Genomic DNA, 17298 nt, shown 5'->3' with positions numbered 1-17298 from the left:
GTCCAGAAAGTGGGAGAAGCAACAAGAGGAACAGCCATTTTAGATCTGGTCCTAACCAATGTTGATGACCTGGTTAGTGGGGTAGAAGTGGAAGGATCATTAGGCGCGAGTGATCATGCTCTTCTGAAGTTTACTATACAGCGGAAAGGAGCAGCCAAGCATACTAGGACTCAATTTCTCGACTTTAAGAAAGCCGACTTCATAAAGCTTAGGGAAGTGCTGGGTGAGATCCCATGGACAGTAATACTAAAAGGAAAGGGAGTTCAAGATGGCTGGGAGTTTGTTAAGAGGGAGATAGTAAAAGCACAACTTCAGGCAATACCAATGAGACGGAAACATGGAAGGTGCCTAAAGAAGCCAGGGTGGCTATCTAAAGAACTTTTAACTGAGTTAAGATTAAAAAAGGATGTGTACAAAAAATGGAAAAGGGGGGAAACCACCAAAGAGGAATTCAAACAAATAGCCAGCACGTGTAGACACAAAGTCAGAAAAGCTAAAGCACAAAATGAACTCAGGCTTGCTAGAGAGGTTAAAAGCAACAAAAAAGGCTTTTATGGGTATGTTCGTAGCAAAAGGAAGAACAAAGAAACCGTGGGGTCACTCAGAGGAGAAGATGGTGAAATGCAAACAGGGGACACAGAAAGGGCTGAACTCCTCAATGCCTTCTTTGCCTCAGTCTTCTCCGATAAAGAAAACAATGCCCGACCTGAAGAATTTGGAGCAAATGATTCAGCAGAGGAAACACAGCCCAGAATAACTAAGGAGATAGTACAAGAATACTTGGCTAGTCTAGATGTATTCAAGTCTCCAGGGCCAGATGAACTGCATCCAAGAGTATTAAAAGAACTGGCAGATGTGATTTCAGAACCACTGGCAGTCATCTTTGAGAATTCCTGGAGATCAGGCGAAGTCCCGGCAGACTGGAGGAGGGCAAATGTTGTCCCTATTTTCAAAAAGGGGAAAAGAGAGGACCCAAATAATTACCGCCCAGTCAGTCTGACATCAATACCAGGGAAGATTCTGGAGCAGATCATTAAGCAAACAGTCTGTGAGCACCTAGAAAGGAATGCTGTGATCACCAATAGTCAGCATGGATTTCTGAAAAATAAGTCATGTCAGACTAACCTGATCTCGTTTTTTGACAGAATTACAAGCCTGGTAGATGAAGGGAACGCAGTGGATGTAGTCTACCTTGATTTCAGCAAGGCATTTGACAAGGTGCCCCATGATATTCTTGTAAAGAAGCTGGTAAAATGTGGTCTTGACTATGCTACCACTCAGTGGATTTGTAACTGGCTGACTGACCGAACCCAAAGGGTGCTCATCAATGGTTCCTCTTCATCCTGGAGAAGAGTGACTAGTGGGGTGCCACAGGGTTCTGTCTTGGGCCCGGTCTTATTCAACATCTTTATCAACGACTTGGATGATGGACTCAAGGGCATCCTGATCAAATTTGCAGATGACACCAAACTGGGAGGGGTGGCTAACACCCCAGAGGACAGGATCACACTTCAAAACGACCTTGACAGATTAGAGAACTGGGCCAAAACAAACAAGATGAATTTTAACAGGGAGAAATGTAAAGTATTGCACTTGGGCAAAAAAAATGAGAGGCACAAATACAAGATGGGTGACACCTGGCTTGAGAGCAGTACATGTGAAAAGGATCTAGGAGTCTTGGTTGACCACAAACTTGACATGAGCCAACAGTGTGACGCGGCAGCTAAAAAAGCCAATGCAATTCTGGGCCTCATCAATAGGAGTATAGCATCTAGATCAAGGGAAGTAATAGTGCCACTGTATTCTGCTCTGGTCAGACCTCACCTAGAGTACTGTGTCCAGTTCTGGGCACCACAGTTCAAGAAGGACACTGACAAACTGGAACGTGTCCAGAGGAGGGCAACCAAAATGGTCAAAGGCCTGGAAATGATGCCTTATGAGGAACGGCTAAGGGAGCTGGGCATGTTTAGCCTGGAGAAGAGGAGGTTAAGGGGTGATATGATAGCCATGTTCAAATATATAAAAGGATGTCACATAGAGGAGGGAGAAAGGCTGTTTTCTGCTGCTCCAGAGAAGCGGACACGGAGCAATGGATCCAAACTACAAGAAAGAAGATTCCACCTAAACATTAGGAAGAACTTCCTGACAGTAAGAGCTGTTCGACAGTGGAATTTGCTGCCAAGGAGTGTGGTGGAGTCTCCTTCTTTGGAGGTCTTTAAGCAGAGGCTTGACAACCATATGTCAGAAGTGCTCTGATGGTGTTTCCTGCTTGGCAGGGGGTTGGACTCGATGGCCCTTGTGGTCTCTTCCAACTCTATGATTCTATGATTCTATGATTCTATGATTCTAAAGTAGTTTATAGCTACTGATTGTCTTTTTCTTTTGCTGTGAGATGCCAGAAGACGAGTGGGCTCCTCTCAGGAGAGAGGGGTCACTTATCACCAGTCTCTCTGGACTGAGGGAGATTTACAGCCAGAGAGTGACCACCGGAGAGACGCCCCGGTGTCTTGGGAAGGTGGCGGCCTTCCTGGGCGTTTTTCCAACAAAATGTACACAATAATGCAAGTATGGTCACAACATATATTTCTATACTAGTGTCAATGATATTGACATTTTTATATTCAATTCCTTTCCTGATGAGCCTAGGTGTGGAATTTGCCTTTTTTACAACTGCTGTATGGAGAAATGTTGGAGGGATGCACGCATGCACACATGTATGTATGTATGTATGTATGTATGTATGTATGTATGTATTTTAATGTTTGTTTTTATAATGTTGTATTTATTGTTTAATGTGTTTGTGTACAAACACACACACACACACACACACACACACACACACACACTTAGTTGCATTTATTAATCTGGGGCTTTCTTTTCCCAGTCATGCTTCCCTAATTGCAAAACATAAATTAAAAGATTTATGCACTTAAAATGCTTTCGTACTAGACCAGGAGTAAACGATCAAAGCAGGGGGATAGATCACTTGACAGAGCGTGAGACTGGTTTGTGGGTGTGAACCCCATGTTGGGCTAAAGATTCCTGCATTGCAAAGAGCTGGTTGGTCAGAGAATAAGGGATTGCCAGAAATGGAAATATAAAATGTGTGGGGGACAAGAAAGATTGTGCAGCTTTGAGATTTCTGGGAATGCCTTTTTTAAATTGCTTGACATTTTCAGTGGGAGGGTTATGCCACACATGGTGACCAGCCTCTACTGCTCTTTAAACTAGTTAGTGGAGATCCCATGTGAGAGAGGGCTATTGGGCTCATGCCTTGTTTTCTGGGGTTTGGTCTCTGGGAGCTGAATGCTAAACTAGAGGGGCCTTTGATGCAATCCAGACAAAAATCCTCTTATGCTCCTAACTCCTGAATCTTTCACTGGCTCTTCAGAGTTCTGCCAAACAGTCGTATTCTGCACTGGGTGCCTAGTGCTGTGTGGCAAATCTCCAAAAAAAGCAGCTACAACTGCAAACAGTGGACTGCATTTTAGAGCTTTCTTCAATCTTTCCTCTTGCTAAGTTGGGTGGGGAGCTTTTTATTGTATTTGTTTGAACTTTTGTGATGCCCTTATGATATTGTAAGCCACTCAGATTTCTTTGAAATATAGTGATATAAATATATCATAAATCAATAAAATCGTTGTCCATTTGTTCATTTTCAAAGCACTGCCCTTTGCCACTGCAGCTAACAAATATTCTTAATTTGATGAATAGAGACACAGAACACAGTTTTGTTTGCCACACCAATTTATTTTGATTTTGAACAAAGATAAATTTAACCCATATACCATATATTATCATGAGACAGAGCCCCCAAGCCGCACATTCCTACTTTAGCTTATCTATTCCCTGCATTCCATTCACCCTGCATTAAAAGCCAAATAGAGGATTCAGGAGTCCTGTGAATTGCAGTAGCTCTTCCACTCCCACCACCAGGCAAGCAACTTCCACCTCCACTGCTGCAAGACACAGTGGGATCCAAACGGAAGAAGACATTGTTCTCTCCTAACTACCCTTCAAAGTTCAGCTGCTCTAGGAGAGGCAGAAGTATCACAGCATCGTGCTTTGGTTATAGTGCCTGAAAAGACATCAAAATGCGTTGAATTCTTGGCCATTGCACAAAAGGTTGGTGATGCACAGCCGTAGAAATGCTTGTCAGGAATTGCACTGTCATCTAGTAAAGAAAAAGAGACATTTTCACATGAGTTCCTGGGTAGTAACAGGTGAGTTTGTGTGCAGAAGAGAGAATAGGAGCATCTCAGAATCATACATGAGATCAATTTGACACAGATGTTTAAAATTTAGAAAAAGAAATATCCATTTTTTTATTATGTTACAGGGGCCCATCTTCATCAATATTGCTTTCCAGATCGGTGGTCCATGGCTGCCTTTACTTCTTCTAAAAGGTTAGTGAAAACTTTCTTTTAAAAGGCAGTTTTACACATGATTAAACAAACAGATTATTTTGCTTTCTTTCTCATACCCCTACCCCAGAAATATGGTGTCTCATCTCTATATATGCAGAACAAAGATAATTTAACGCAGTTATATTTTCAGAAAAAGAGAATTTCACCCTACCAACACATAGTGCATTTTCTGGCAGAAAGCCACCAATAGAGGAAGAGAGCAGCCCACCACCCTGTCTCCACCTCATTGGCTGGCTGTGCTACTTACCATGATCAACAACAAACTCTATGCACTGGGTCTGATCATCATAACACTTGATGGTCTTTGAGCCCTTACAGGCTTTTGAGAAAGAAGGAAAACAGGTCGGACACTCCTGCCCATTTAACTCAGGTTGTTCCACTGTGGAGAACAAGCACTAAAATCAACACACGGTTTCGGCCCATTTCTCCACCCTCCCTACCTTCCTTTTGTTGCAGTGTAATAATTTCTTATTACCTTTTCAAAAAATTGATATCTGTGCATCAATGCATAATCAATTTTTCAGACTCCCCACCCCATTTTCCATGGTGTTGTTACTTCTTTCCCTCTGCTGCACAATACCTTCTATCGTATATACCAACACATCAATACTTTATTCTTTAATTTCTTATGTCTCTAAATCATCTTTACCACCATGATATCATTTAGAATAATATATGAACAATTCCATAGTTAATGCTTTTTATCCAGCCCATATATTTCTCCGAATCCTAAGCCTCAGTTCCCTAGTTCTGTGAGAGGGCTGCAACATCTCCATTGTATTCTGTTTCAGGAATTAATTATGCTCACAATACAGATCTAGATATTATCTCTAATGATGAGACAGAGGTGCTGGCAGCTGGGTTATCAAAAGGGAGCAATTTTAGTTGCCACTGTGCAAATACAGTCCAGAGAGACTCCACCCAGTCTGTTGTTAAATATGTATTGTGTTTCATAGTTCAACCTGAGAGGAGTAGGCAAGTAGCAGTATTTTTAGGGAGTGAGTTGTGGAATTTATTGCTGGGTTGTCTATGTGATTAATTTGCCACTTCTATGTTTTGTCCATTGCTTAATAGGCACGGTGATTCATCATGCATTATGTATTCTTATATATTGCTTAATACTGTGAAATAGATTTATGTTCACTAGTCTCAAAATCTGTAAAAGATGCAATTTGCACTCCACCTGTGATATCATCCCTTTGGGTCTAGGATAATTGCACAGGAACACTTGATGTTTCATCGGGACTAAGAAAAAAGATTGTTCACTGTATAGCTGCTTCTTTCTGTAGTACAGTGGTGCCCCACAAGACGAATGCCTCGCAAGACGGAAAACCCGCTAGACGAAAGGGTTTTCCGTTTTGGAGGCGCTTCGCAAAACGAATTTCCCTATAGGCTTCCTTCGCAAGACGAAAGCCCATGGGGAAATCTCCGGGACAGTGGGGAAGGCTGCTCCGAAGGCTGGCGGCAGGGCGGAGAGACCTCCTCCCGCCGCCCGCCTTCGGAAGGCTGCTCCGAAGGCTGGCGGCGGGACGGAGAGACCTCCTCCCGTCGCCAGCCTTCGGAAGGCTGCTCCGAGGGCTGGCAGTGGGGCGGAGAGACCTCCTCCCGCCGCCCGCCTTTGGAAGGCTGCTCCGAAGGCTGGCGGCGGGGCGGAGAGACCTCCTCCCGCCGCCCGCCTTTGGAAGGCTGCTCCGAAGGCTGGCGGCGGGAGGAGGGTTTTCCTTCCCACCGCCAACATTCAGAATGCTGTTCTGAATGTTGGCGGTGGGGAGGAAAAACCCTCCTCCCACCGCAAGCCCCCGGGAACAGAGGAGAAGCGCTGCGCGCCTTCCCCTCTGTTCCCGTACCTGTCCTGAAGGCTTGCGGTGGGGAGAAAAGCCCTTCTCCACACCGCCAGCCTGGCAAGCGGTCTCCATAGGAACGCATTAATTGATTTTCAATGCATTCCTATGGGAAACAGTGCTTCGCAAGATGAAAAACTCGCAAGAAGAAAAAACTTGCGGAACGAATTAATTTCGTCTTGCGAGGCACCACTGTATTATTACACATAGGAGGGGGAGCTTTAGCCATGGGGGATCAGGGACACTTAAATAACAAAAGATCCTGGATGGCTTCCTGTGCATTGGCATCTTCATGCAGGAGAGGGAGAATAGGACAGTCACCCATGCTCTTTTCTCAGCCTGCATTAGTTGCTGGTTTAGGCATGGACTTCAAGCTATTCTTTGTCTTTTTCTCCCTCTTATTTGCTTAGGTTAGTTTGGGAGACTTCCCTTCATTCCCTAGCAATGCAAACAGTCTATGGAAGTTAAGCCTGTTATTTAAGACCTTTGCATTCTTAATTGGCTTTTGCTTTCTTGTCCTTTTCACTTTACTTTCTTTGATCTGGGGAGCATTACTGAAAGTTTTCAGCCTCCTGCTCCCCAAGGTCATGGTTGAGGGATCTTGCAACACCATATTCAAAAAGCCAGGATGTCACACTGTAGCTGGTGTTCCAGAGGTGGAGTTACTACTAGGTAAACAGTGCTTCCATGTACTCTGGATTCCGTCACAGTGTCCCAATACTTGAGGTGCTATACATGCTACCAGCAAGACGATTGGGTAGAGAAGTTGAACCTGGCCGAGTTAGCGGATAACAATGCAGTGCACACATCCATGGACATGGCACCTTTTGTGGTGAACTACGATGTGCATACCAGGGCATTTCCGGGTAGGGAAGAGGTGCTGTTAGTACCAGCAGCTGAGGAGTTTGTGGAGGAAATGGAGTACTTGCATAAGATAGTGAAAGAAAACCTGGAAACATCGAAGGCAGCTTACAAAAGGACCTCAGACGCACATAAGCAGGAGGGAGAGAAAATCCAGGTAGGAGACAAGGTGTAATTGTCCTCAAAGGGGTTGCTGTTCAAAGGGAGGTGCAAGAAGCTAGAGCCAAGAAAGCTGGGGCTGTTTGAGGTGGTGCAGGAGATTAATCCGGTGTCCTTTAGGCTCCGGTTGCCAGAGACAATGAAGATACACCCAGTATTCCACAGGGCTTTGCTGTCTCCTCTTATTCCAGCACACAGGTACCAGGGGGAGAGGATGGAACATACTCCCCCTCCTACACTGGTAGAAGGAGAGAAGGATTACGAAGTTCAGGAAATCTTAGATTCCAGATGGCTCAGGAGGAAACTACAACACCTTGTAGCTTGAGAGCTTCATCAGCTGAGAACTCCTGGGAACCGTTGGAGCATGTCCATGTGCCACGGTTGCAGAGAGAGTTTCACAGGAGACACCCCCACAAGCCCAAACCTAGGAATTGGGCAGAGCCAGAGAGTAGTTTGGACAGTGACAAAGAGATAGAGCTACCGGAAGATTTGAACGCACACACACCCCGCAGACAGCGAGGAGGAAGGGGATTGGGGAGGGCTTAGAGATGGAGGGTTATGTCAAGAAGGATTTGGAGGAGCAAAGGACAGAAGAGGCAGAACAGGGGCTTGGGGATGCTGAAGAGCCCCGCAACCACCCAGAGACAGAGGAAGTGGAAGAGGGGGTGGAGAGTAGCCAGGGAGAGCAGGGGCTCAGGGATGCTGAAGAGCCCTGCAACCACCCAGAGGCTTTGGAAGGAAGCTCAGACTCAGGAAGGGAGGGGGCTTTCAAATCAGCACAGACAAGGAGAGAAATGAAACATAAGGATCAAAGATGTCTCACGCAATTCCCACACCTACTTTGTTGGCATGGGAATCATAGGAAGCCACTCCGCAAATCTGACTCAACGGGTTTGGAAGTGTAATTCTGAACTGTAGCTGTTTCTTGTATATATGTAATAAAGACTGTAAATACGAAGCTGACTGTGCTGGAGTGTTACTGCTAAGGGGAAACACCACCTTTACAGGCTTCCATCAAAGTGTCTCATTGCACCAGAAGCAGTTTAGTCATGCTGGCCACATGATCTGGAAAGCTGTTGCAGACAAATGTCAGCTCCCTCGGCCTGAAAAGTGAGGTGAGTGCTGCATTACATAGTTAATTTCAACTGGACTTAACTGTCTAGGGATCCTTTACCTTTACATTTTTCCTTACTATGAGTTATCATGGGAACCACCTTTGGTGTCCTCTAACCAGCTACAGGGAAGCTGTGATCTATCTTGGGCTTCATCAAAGATCTCCATGCCATCTGTTTGATATCGTTTGTCTAAGGGCAACCAAGGAAAACCCTTAAAGCCTCAAGGCTATTTATGCTTGAGGATATATACAAACACTGTAGCAGGAACCCCCCCACCCCAATCATTCTGTTTGCACAAACTTCACACACACTCACACTCACACACTACATACGCCACATTTCTGTTATAAATTCATAGAAAATCAACCATACATCGGATTTGCACTGTTCCATTTTTTACTCCATGTGACAAGGACTATCAGAGGGGGGTGGCTTGGTTTCTGGTCAGCCATAATCCCTTCACCATCCCAGCACATCCACAGGAGCCCTGCCCAGTTGCTATGTCAACCCTGATAATCCCAGACAGAAGACAATCAAAATCACAAAGAACAGTGGATTCAGCACAGACTGAAACAAAGGACAATGATCAGATCTTCCCTCAGGGGGCAGGAAACTGCAAACTCCCCTTTGTCACCTGGAAAGTACTCATGGGGAGGGGGAAAGGAGGAACCAGCCAGGTGACAGGACACTCAGGTTACCACCAACTCCTCCCTCAACCCCTCCTTTCTGTAATGTATGCATGATGTTTCTGGGGGTGGGCTTGACCTAGAGGAGGGGAATTTCAAAAGTTTTTATAAGGTCTTGCAGCCCATTGTTCGGGGTCTTTCCTCTCTCTTGCAAGTGAGGGGAACACCCTGATGCATCAGTTCAATAAAGGCCAAGCCTACAGGCTGCTGTTTTGCTCCAAGTTATCCTGGTTGGTGTCTTTGTTTTGTCCAAGGGAGCCCTCGGATTTTTCCGTTAACAACACGCATATACTTACTTTCATACAATTTCTTGTAGCAGTCTGTAGCACGACAGCAGAACCTCACCTGCCGCAAGAAATAATCTTTTCCTGAAGTGAAAATGTAGTTCCTTGAGGTGCAATCTGTAGTACATCCCATTTCAATTTCAAACTTTGTAGAGCCATCTGTGAGAGATAATTGGAATACCTAGATCACCTAAAATTCAAATCATTACTCTCCTGAATGATTTTTTTGTGATGCTCCCTTATAAACATACGTTGTGCAAATGGGTGAATAAAGAAAAAGAATCTGGCAAGTACTGAATTAAGCAAGCTAATCGTTAGTTTCTTCCTGAATCAGTATAAATTACTCTGCCAAACCATGTGAATATTCCAGGATAGTTCTTAGAGAGTGGAGAATGGAGAATACAGTTTTCTCTTTCCTCTAATTTTCTCCTTCTCTTGATCTAACTTCTGACTGCATATCTCAAGGGAATAAATCTTTTTCCATGCATCTTTCTATGGGGAAATGTCTGAATAAGTTTTCCTTTTTCATGAAAAATATTTTTGTAGGTTCAGCTGCTGTCAGATTGTAACCAAAAGGGTCTGGAGTTTTGTGCTGCTTCTATATATTACAGGCCTATTTGACAAGAGGTGGGGTGGCCTGGATCGGGTAAATTCTTTCTGATTGGTTTGAGAATCTCCATTCCATCCCTCCTTTCCAGGAGTGCAGTTTGCAGCCCAGCATGACTGTGGATGGGTTTGGTTTGGTTGTCTGATTGGTTTCTTGCAGACATTCCTGTGCAAGGAGAAACTCAAAAGAACAAGGGAGCCAATCAGCCTGTCTTTTAGAGTACAGAACTAGCTACTTTTCGGTATGATATGTAGCAAATGTGCTTTCCATAACAGTGAAAAGGACAAATTGTTAGAATCTATTGTGGCCATTGTATGAACAGAAAGAGAATTGGTTTCAACTATTAAGATTCCTTTGATCCTTTGATTGGTGAAATGAAATCACGTGTAATCTAGAAGTGTATAAAAAAACCCAACATTGATTTGGATGTGGTTCTTTACAGTCTCCTCCTTATTTTTGAGGCTGTGCTTATGCAGATTTGCATTTCATTACAGGCCTATCTTTTCACTTGGAGCCTACATCCTTTCCTTTTAGGTTTCTGGGAGGAAAACCTCCATTCTAAGAAACTCGTTTGAAATGTCAAGCATCTGATAACTGTGATAGAGAGCTTTGTATTTCTTCTTCATTTCTTGTTCCTTCACTTTTTTATTTTATTCCTTTCTTATTCTTGCTTTTATGTATCCTTTTTCTTTAGATTAGCTTGGCTTTTATTGTATTTTATGCTGAAAACTTTCAATAAAAATGATTTAAAAATAACAAAAGGCAAAACTAATTAAAACTAATTAGGTTTTGGTTTCTGGCCTGATATCATGGTCATGGTGGTTGAGCTCTTCTGCCCTCCAGGGCAGAGGTAGCTGCCTGGAGAGGGGAAAGCCAGGATTTATGAGGTAAAATTCCTGGCAATGCTTCCCAGGGGTCTGGGGAGTGCACGGTATCTCACGGTGTCACTTAAACTGATATCTCCCAGCTTGAAAGGCAGTGCGGGTGCAGCCTGGGAAATGTGTCCCTGCCATGGACAAACCTCCATTTCTGGCATGATCTGTGATCAGTTCCTCAAGAATTCAGAATATTAATTATGGGGCACTCCTGTAATGGCATATGGTAAAGGGCTGCAACTAATCAGCTGCCAAAAGGACTGGACTTGAGCCCTGAAGTCATCTTAATGATTTTCAACAAGCGCAAAAAGACTTACAATAGCCAGAATGGGAGGGGAGGCAAAGCAATGTTTACTCTGAAGGTTTCTAAATGGCTCCCCCCCCCCCCCGTTGACCTTTCCTGCAACACGAAAGAATAATGTGCAGACATTTAGAGGTTATCTGTTATCTGGAGGAAGAGAGAGGACCAATGATTTATGCCCAATTAAGGGTTTTACAAAAAAAAAAAAAAAAATCTTCCCCTCTCGACTGAAGAGGAATGGATTTTATATACAGTTTCTTTGAACTGTATGAAGAAAGAGTGGATGAGAGAGTGGTTTCCTAAGGACTGCTACTGTATTTTTCGCTCTATAACACGCACATCGTTTTTAGAGGAGGAAAACAAGGGGGGGGGATTCTGAATGAAACAGTGGGTGTATCATTTTTGTGCCTCATGTTGTGGCCACAGACATGTGATCTGATGGTGAATTTGGGGTTACCCAATGCAAAGATCCTGAGGATCCATGTGGATCCATGCTTTGTAACCATGTTTTTGCACCATTGCAGCCCCAGGCAACAGTGGGTGTGTGATTTTTTTGGTGCAGGCTGTAGCCATGGACATGCTATGTGATCTGATGGTGAATTTGGGGTGACCCAATGCAAAGATCCTGAGGATCCATGTGGATCCATGCTTTGTAACCCAGTTTTTGCACCATTGCAGCCCCAGTCAACAGTGGGTGTGTGATCTTTTTGGTGCAGGCTGTAGCCATGGACATGTAATGTGATCTGATGGTGAATTTGGGGTGACCCAATGCAAAGATCCTGAGGATCCATGTGGATCCGTGCTTTGTAACCACGTTTTAAGTGGGGAGGGAAGGAAAAACATAGAAGGGACAAGGAGCATGAGAGGGGTGTGCAGAGAAGTAGCTGGCTAAGAATGCAGGAGAGGGGTTTAACAGGAGGGAGGAAAGGAAGGCAAAAGTTTCCCCCCACCCACCCAACCAATCCCTCTCTCTCTCTCTCTCCCCCACCTGCATGTTTTCCGGCTGCCTGCGAGTCCCTAAAATGCTTCCCTGGACACAGCAGCACCGGAGCACGGAGAGGAATTAGAAGGAAGGACACGATCCTTTCCATTCCCCTCTGCTTGCCTGGAGGGGAGGGGACTTCCCTGCTCTTTGTTCCGTTTGAGCGAACAGCAACCAAAACAGAAGAGGGTGGGCAGTAAGACCCTCAGGCAGAATGCAGGAAAGCAACAGCTTCCTCTTCAGGCATCCCTCCTCCCTGACGCGTGCGCGATCAGATTTTTGCCTGATTTTTGCCCCTGCACTCGGGCCAGTTGGCTCAAGGGACCACACATTCGCTCAATAACACGCACAGACATTTCCCCTTACTTTTTAAGAGAAAAAATATGCGTGTTATAGAGAGAAAAGTACGGTAATTAGACTTCCCAGGAGTTTATAAATATGATTTTGATTTTTAACTGTGAGCTGTGGAAAACAATCCCCAGGATTTTAATGGCAGAGAAGGCATCTTTTCGGGAGTTATTTATAACACGGAACGTCCTTGAAAAACGGAAGGGACGTTTTCAAAGGAATGGAATGGACTGAGAAAGTTGGCAATTAATCTCTCTCCACACTAAGTCTGTGAACAGACTTCTGAAAAGGCTGCACATGTGAGATGGTTATTTTATATGTTTGGAAAATAACAATGGTGCTGTGTGTAAAAAAACCAAGAATGCTAGCTAGGAAAATGGATTATGACTAATAGAAGGAGGTGATTAAAAAAGAAGAATGAATGTGGCAATATCAGGAAGCAATGGACATATGTTTGTGAAAGGAGCGGGAAGCCTTTTTTGTAAAAAAAAATTGTATTAAATCTAAATGATCTGGATTGATTTGTTAAAATTCTGAAAACTAATAAAAATAAATTTAATTTTTTGTTAGCTTTTACTACTGTAACCACTGTTTGCTGGATCAGCCTATTCTTGCAACTACCCCCCCCCCATGAAATTTAGTTCTTTTTCCTTTTCTTGTTTTTACCCTGAACCTGATTTGGTTTATAGATTAATAGCTCCTGTAAAAGTAGCAAACAAGGTTCCGATTCAGTGTCACACCTCATCCATATCTTAATGATGTTCCTTTCTTCAACTTGATTCTGTATATTGATGACTTTTGTAAAACAAATGACCGTGATAAATTCATGTCTGGCTATGTTGTGGTATCTGACTATGAAATTCTTCAAGTTTATTTCCTTTCAGATATTAAAAGGTGCCCAAATTCCTGAGGTCATCACTTCTATTCATGCCTACACCAAGCCTGGAGAATTGTTTATCTCCTGTGATACTGTACCATTCTGTGTGCCAAAATGTGGGGGGAGATTAATTTTCTTATTTCTGTGGATTTTTCTATGCATACTTTGGTTCCTCATTTATTCCCTTTTTCTATATCTTAAAATGAAAATATTTTGCTTTTAGGAAATAGGAGAGCCAAACATGCAGCTCCTCTTGGCTCTGTTCCTGGCTGTTTCATGATTTTTTTTATACTTTATAACTAAAATGATTTCTATTCCTTAGTGATTGCAGTTTTCTCCCCCAAAGTGAAAAAATAAAGAAAATGCTGTTGTTAATTTAGTCCTAGTGATGTTTATGTAAACCTAAATGTTATTCCTGCTCTTGGTTCATAAGCATGCTCAGGTGTCTCATAGGCCACAAGAGTGGGAAAAGGGAGAAAATGATAAATATTGAATATTGTTGTGTGTTATGCTGGGTTTGTCAATAGATGCCACATAACACAAGGTAATTTCTTGGTTTTGCTAATTATATTAGTCAAGGAAGGGTTAATTGTGTGCAGTGTGCAAGTTATGCCCCTGGGTTCATCCCAAATAAAATATTAAATTGTGTGTGTGTGTGTGTGTGTGTGTGTGTGTGTGTGTGTGTGTGTGTGGCTTCAGCTGCTGCCAGGGTGCAACCAAAAGGGTTTGAGGCTTAGGTTGTTTCTATATACTGCAGGCCTATTTGGCAGCAGCTGCTTGCTTTCAGAACGAGTGATGGGGCATTGTACAGTGTTCATTTGATGGGGCTAGGATCAGGTAAATTCTTTCTGATTGATCTGAGAATCTCCATTCCATCCCTCCTTTCCAGGAGTGCAGAATTGTTTTTCTCCTGTGATATTGTACCATTCTGTGTGCCAAAATATGGGGGGAAATGAAGAACATGAAAAGAACATGAAAAGGAAGAAAATGTTAAATATTGAATATTGTTATGCATTATGCTTCAGTTAGATAATAGTATTTGCAGCTTAATTTTCTTGAGTTGTGGGTTTAACTGTTTACCCTACAGACATGAGAATGCCAATAGATTAAATAAAAGTTAAAAATGATGATACACTTTGCCATTGAAGCAAGAAAGAAAAGCAATACAAACCACCTAACACAAAGTAATTGCTTCATTTTGCTAATTACACTAGTCAAGGAAGGGTAAGTTGTGAGCAATGTTCAAGTTATGTCCCTAGGTTAAAAAAAATAAATCTTAAATTGTGAGTTTAATAAAATCACTGCAAACACCACCCATAAATCAAACATACTTTTCAGGGTGGCATAAGCAGCATAGTCATTCCATGTTGTCCAACCATCATATGGTTGCTGCAAGCTGGAAAATATTGAGATGTCACTACTGGATATGTGGGGAGTGAGTCTGAGTATTTCCCCCATATTGATTGGCATTTGTTATGTAAAGTAGGTACTTCCACCTGTGTGAGTATAAAATATTCTGCCTTAAAATGAATATGGAATCATTCCTTTCAAAAAATAAATAAATGGGGGAACGATAGAGAAAATATTAATTTCATGGAACTGTATCATTTGGATTATTCCATATTCTTTTGAGCCTAGGACCTATGGTTTTCTGAGAGACATACCTCCAGTCTATGAACCCTTTCAATTTTCCCAACAATGGGATTGGAAGCCCCTTTCCCCCAAAACATCATGCCATCTGGAAAGACTGCAATCTTTGTCCCTACACCCAGCTCAGGGGCTCAGAAAAAGAGCAACCATTATCAGTAGCTTCTTGGAGTTTGCTAGATGTTGCCATAGGTGAACGCTAACGTTGGTCATTCCCAACTGTCTTTCAACCAACAGGAGGACTGGTTGATCATTGGTTGAACACATGTCTTCTTGTATTCATCACTGGCTACACACTTGACCACTGCATCACTTGTGTTTGAACCCACAAAGAGTAGACTCTGATTATGTTGGGTACTAATGAGTGGAGAGTGACCTGCCAGTGAGGTATTGTTACTTAGGATTTGGCCATTGGGAAAACCAGTTGGTGATGGAGCTGTGAGGCAAAGGCCGGAGAAAGATGAGGCCTGAATATTCATGCACAATGTATTAACAGTAATCAGCTGGTAAAGCTCAGAAGAAGGTTGCCAGTGGTTCTCCAAGGCTAAGAGGCTGCCCTATGGAAAGGTGTGGGGGAGGCTGCACACTTTATTAGTTATTGACATGGAAAAGAGCCATCTCACTGCCTGCTTCCCAACACTGGAAATCCTTCCCAGGAGAAGCTAGATAGCCTCCCTTCTTGTCCTGGCAGGTGAAGACCTCCTTGTCCCAACAGTCTTTTGAGGAATTACTGTTTTTATTGAAAAGGTTGATACCACTTTTATTGTAATCATTGATACATTTTACACATATTTTATATAGTTTTAATTCTACTAATATTTAATTAACTGTTGGGGGGAAAGAATTTCTCAACATTGGGTGAGATCCGCATTCTGTCCCCCTCCCCCCTGATATGTCAGGGTCCAAATGATGGACCCACACACTCAGGTTTAATCTGACAGAAAGGATTTATACTCACTAAATGTTCTGCCAACAACACGATTAAAGCAACTGCCACCTTCGGAAGTTTCACAGGTGCCTTGTGCAACACGGTCATTTAGTTTCTTTACTTTACATCTCTCAGCTGTCACTGCAGAGACAAAAGAAGTATTCAGCACCAAATACATCAGTTCCTCAGGCATTGAGAAATGGAATCTACATTCCCACCTGGATACAATCTTCCAAGCCGGACATGAGCAACCTTATTGGTCTCAGGATCCACATGTAGTGGTGGGTTGATGTAGGTATGCACACTGACACATATCTTCCCCCTATCTCACACACAGGAACATCTCCAGACACAAAGATGGAGAGAGACACAGTCTTCATCCATTTTACTATTATGAATGCATACATTAAAGCAGGGATACATTAAAGCATATATTAAACACACAATGAGGTGCACAATGGGATTTTAGCAGTCCCATTGCATACTTTCACAGGCAGCACACATATTGTATGTGAAGAAAGCCAACCTCATGAAACAGAAGCACACTCCACAAAGCTGTCTCCCAAAATTTGGAGTCCATATTCTCAGTATTCCAATATCTTTAGCTTCCTTTATCCTTCCTAGAGCCAATATCAGTTTGCCTTCTCTAGCCCACTGCATATCCCCTCCTGCATTTGAAAAAGCAATTCAAGATTGCAGCTTCCTACTCACCTTCAGAAAGGATGGCCAAGAAGAGACAAGTACTCAGGAAGATCTTCATAGTGCTGGAGAGATCAAAAGCTGAGAAGAACTCAGTTCAAAGAAACAGGCAACTGATGGAGGAAGAGGCTGACTTGGAGGATTTATAGGCCAAGAAAGGAGCCTGAGGGTTTCAGGTACACGGAACTGGTCCAGTGAAGGGGTGGGAAATGATGACAGTAGAGATTGCACGCTTTCCCAAACATCTTGTAATTTTTATATTGGAACACAAAGCATGGAGTAGAAATTGCATTAAGTCATTTTTGGGAACTGTATGAAATTCTGACAGCTGCCTCTTCTTTTGCATTCTCAGGGATAAGGAACATATTTTTTAAATCCTTAAATCACCATTGGAAAGCCCATGAAAATTCACCAAATAACTTTCCAGTCTATCCCACCCCAATTTATCCACAGTGGGAGCCACTCTTATGGAACCACTCTCTTCAGAAAGTACACTGAATGAATACCACTTTGAGACAATTGACTGCTATTAGAATATTTCCTTCTAGGTTCAAGTGGCTAGAACACGCATCATCTTGGAAATACTGAGCAAAGAATTCAAAGGTGTTAGTTACATAGTATAGCCACTCAGGTTGTTTATGCACAGCAAAATAATTTCTCT

At 43.0% G+C, this 17298-nt stretch overlaps 1 protein-coding gene across 1 annotated transcript; it reads right to left on the bottom strand.

The window, feature by feature from the left end:
- Positions 1–3785: 3785 nt before the first annotated feature.
- Positions 3786–16733, bottom strand: LOC144328491 (phospholipase A2 inhibitor gamma subunit B-like). Its single transcript, XM_077932170.1, has 5 exons — positions 16650–16733; positions 15969–16079; positions 9386–9532; positions 4675–4806; positions 3786–4174 (listed from the first exon to the last, which is right to left on the bottom strand). Exons 1-5 carry the CDS (start codon positions 16696–16698, stop codon positions 4017–4019), a joined length of 597 nt encoding a protein of 198 aa, XP_077788296.1. The 5' UTR covers positions 16699–16733; the 3' UTR covers positions 3786–4016.
- Between the last annotated feature and the right edge of the window lie 565 nt (positions 16734–17298).

The sequence above is a fragment of the Podarcis muralis genome, chromosome 7 (genome assembly GCF_964188315.1).
Source record: "Podarcis muralis chromosome 7, rPodMur119.hap1.1, whole genome shotgun sequence".
In the NCBI taxonomy this organism is placed as follows: domain Eukaryota; kingdom Metazoa; phylum Chordata; class Lepidosauria; order Squamata; family Lacertidae; genus Podarcis; species Podarcis muralis.
This window is presented reverse-complemented; position numbering and strand designations above follow the sequence as displayed.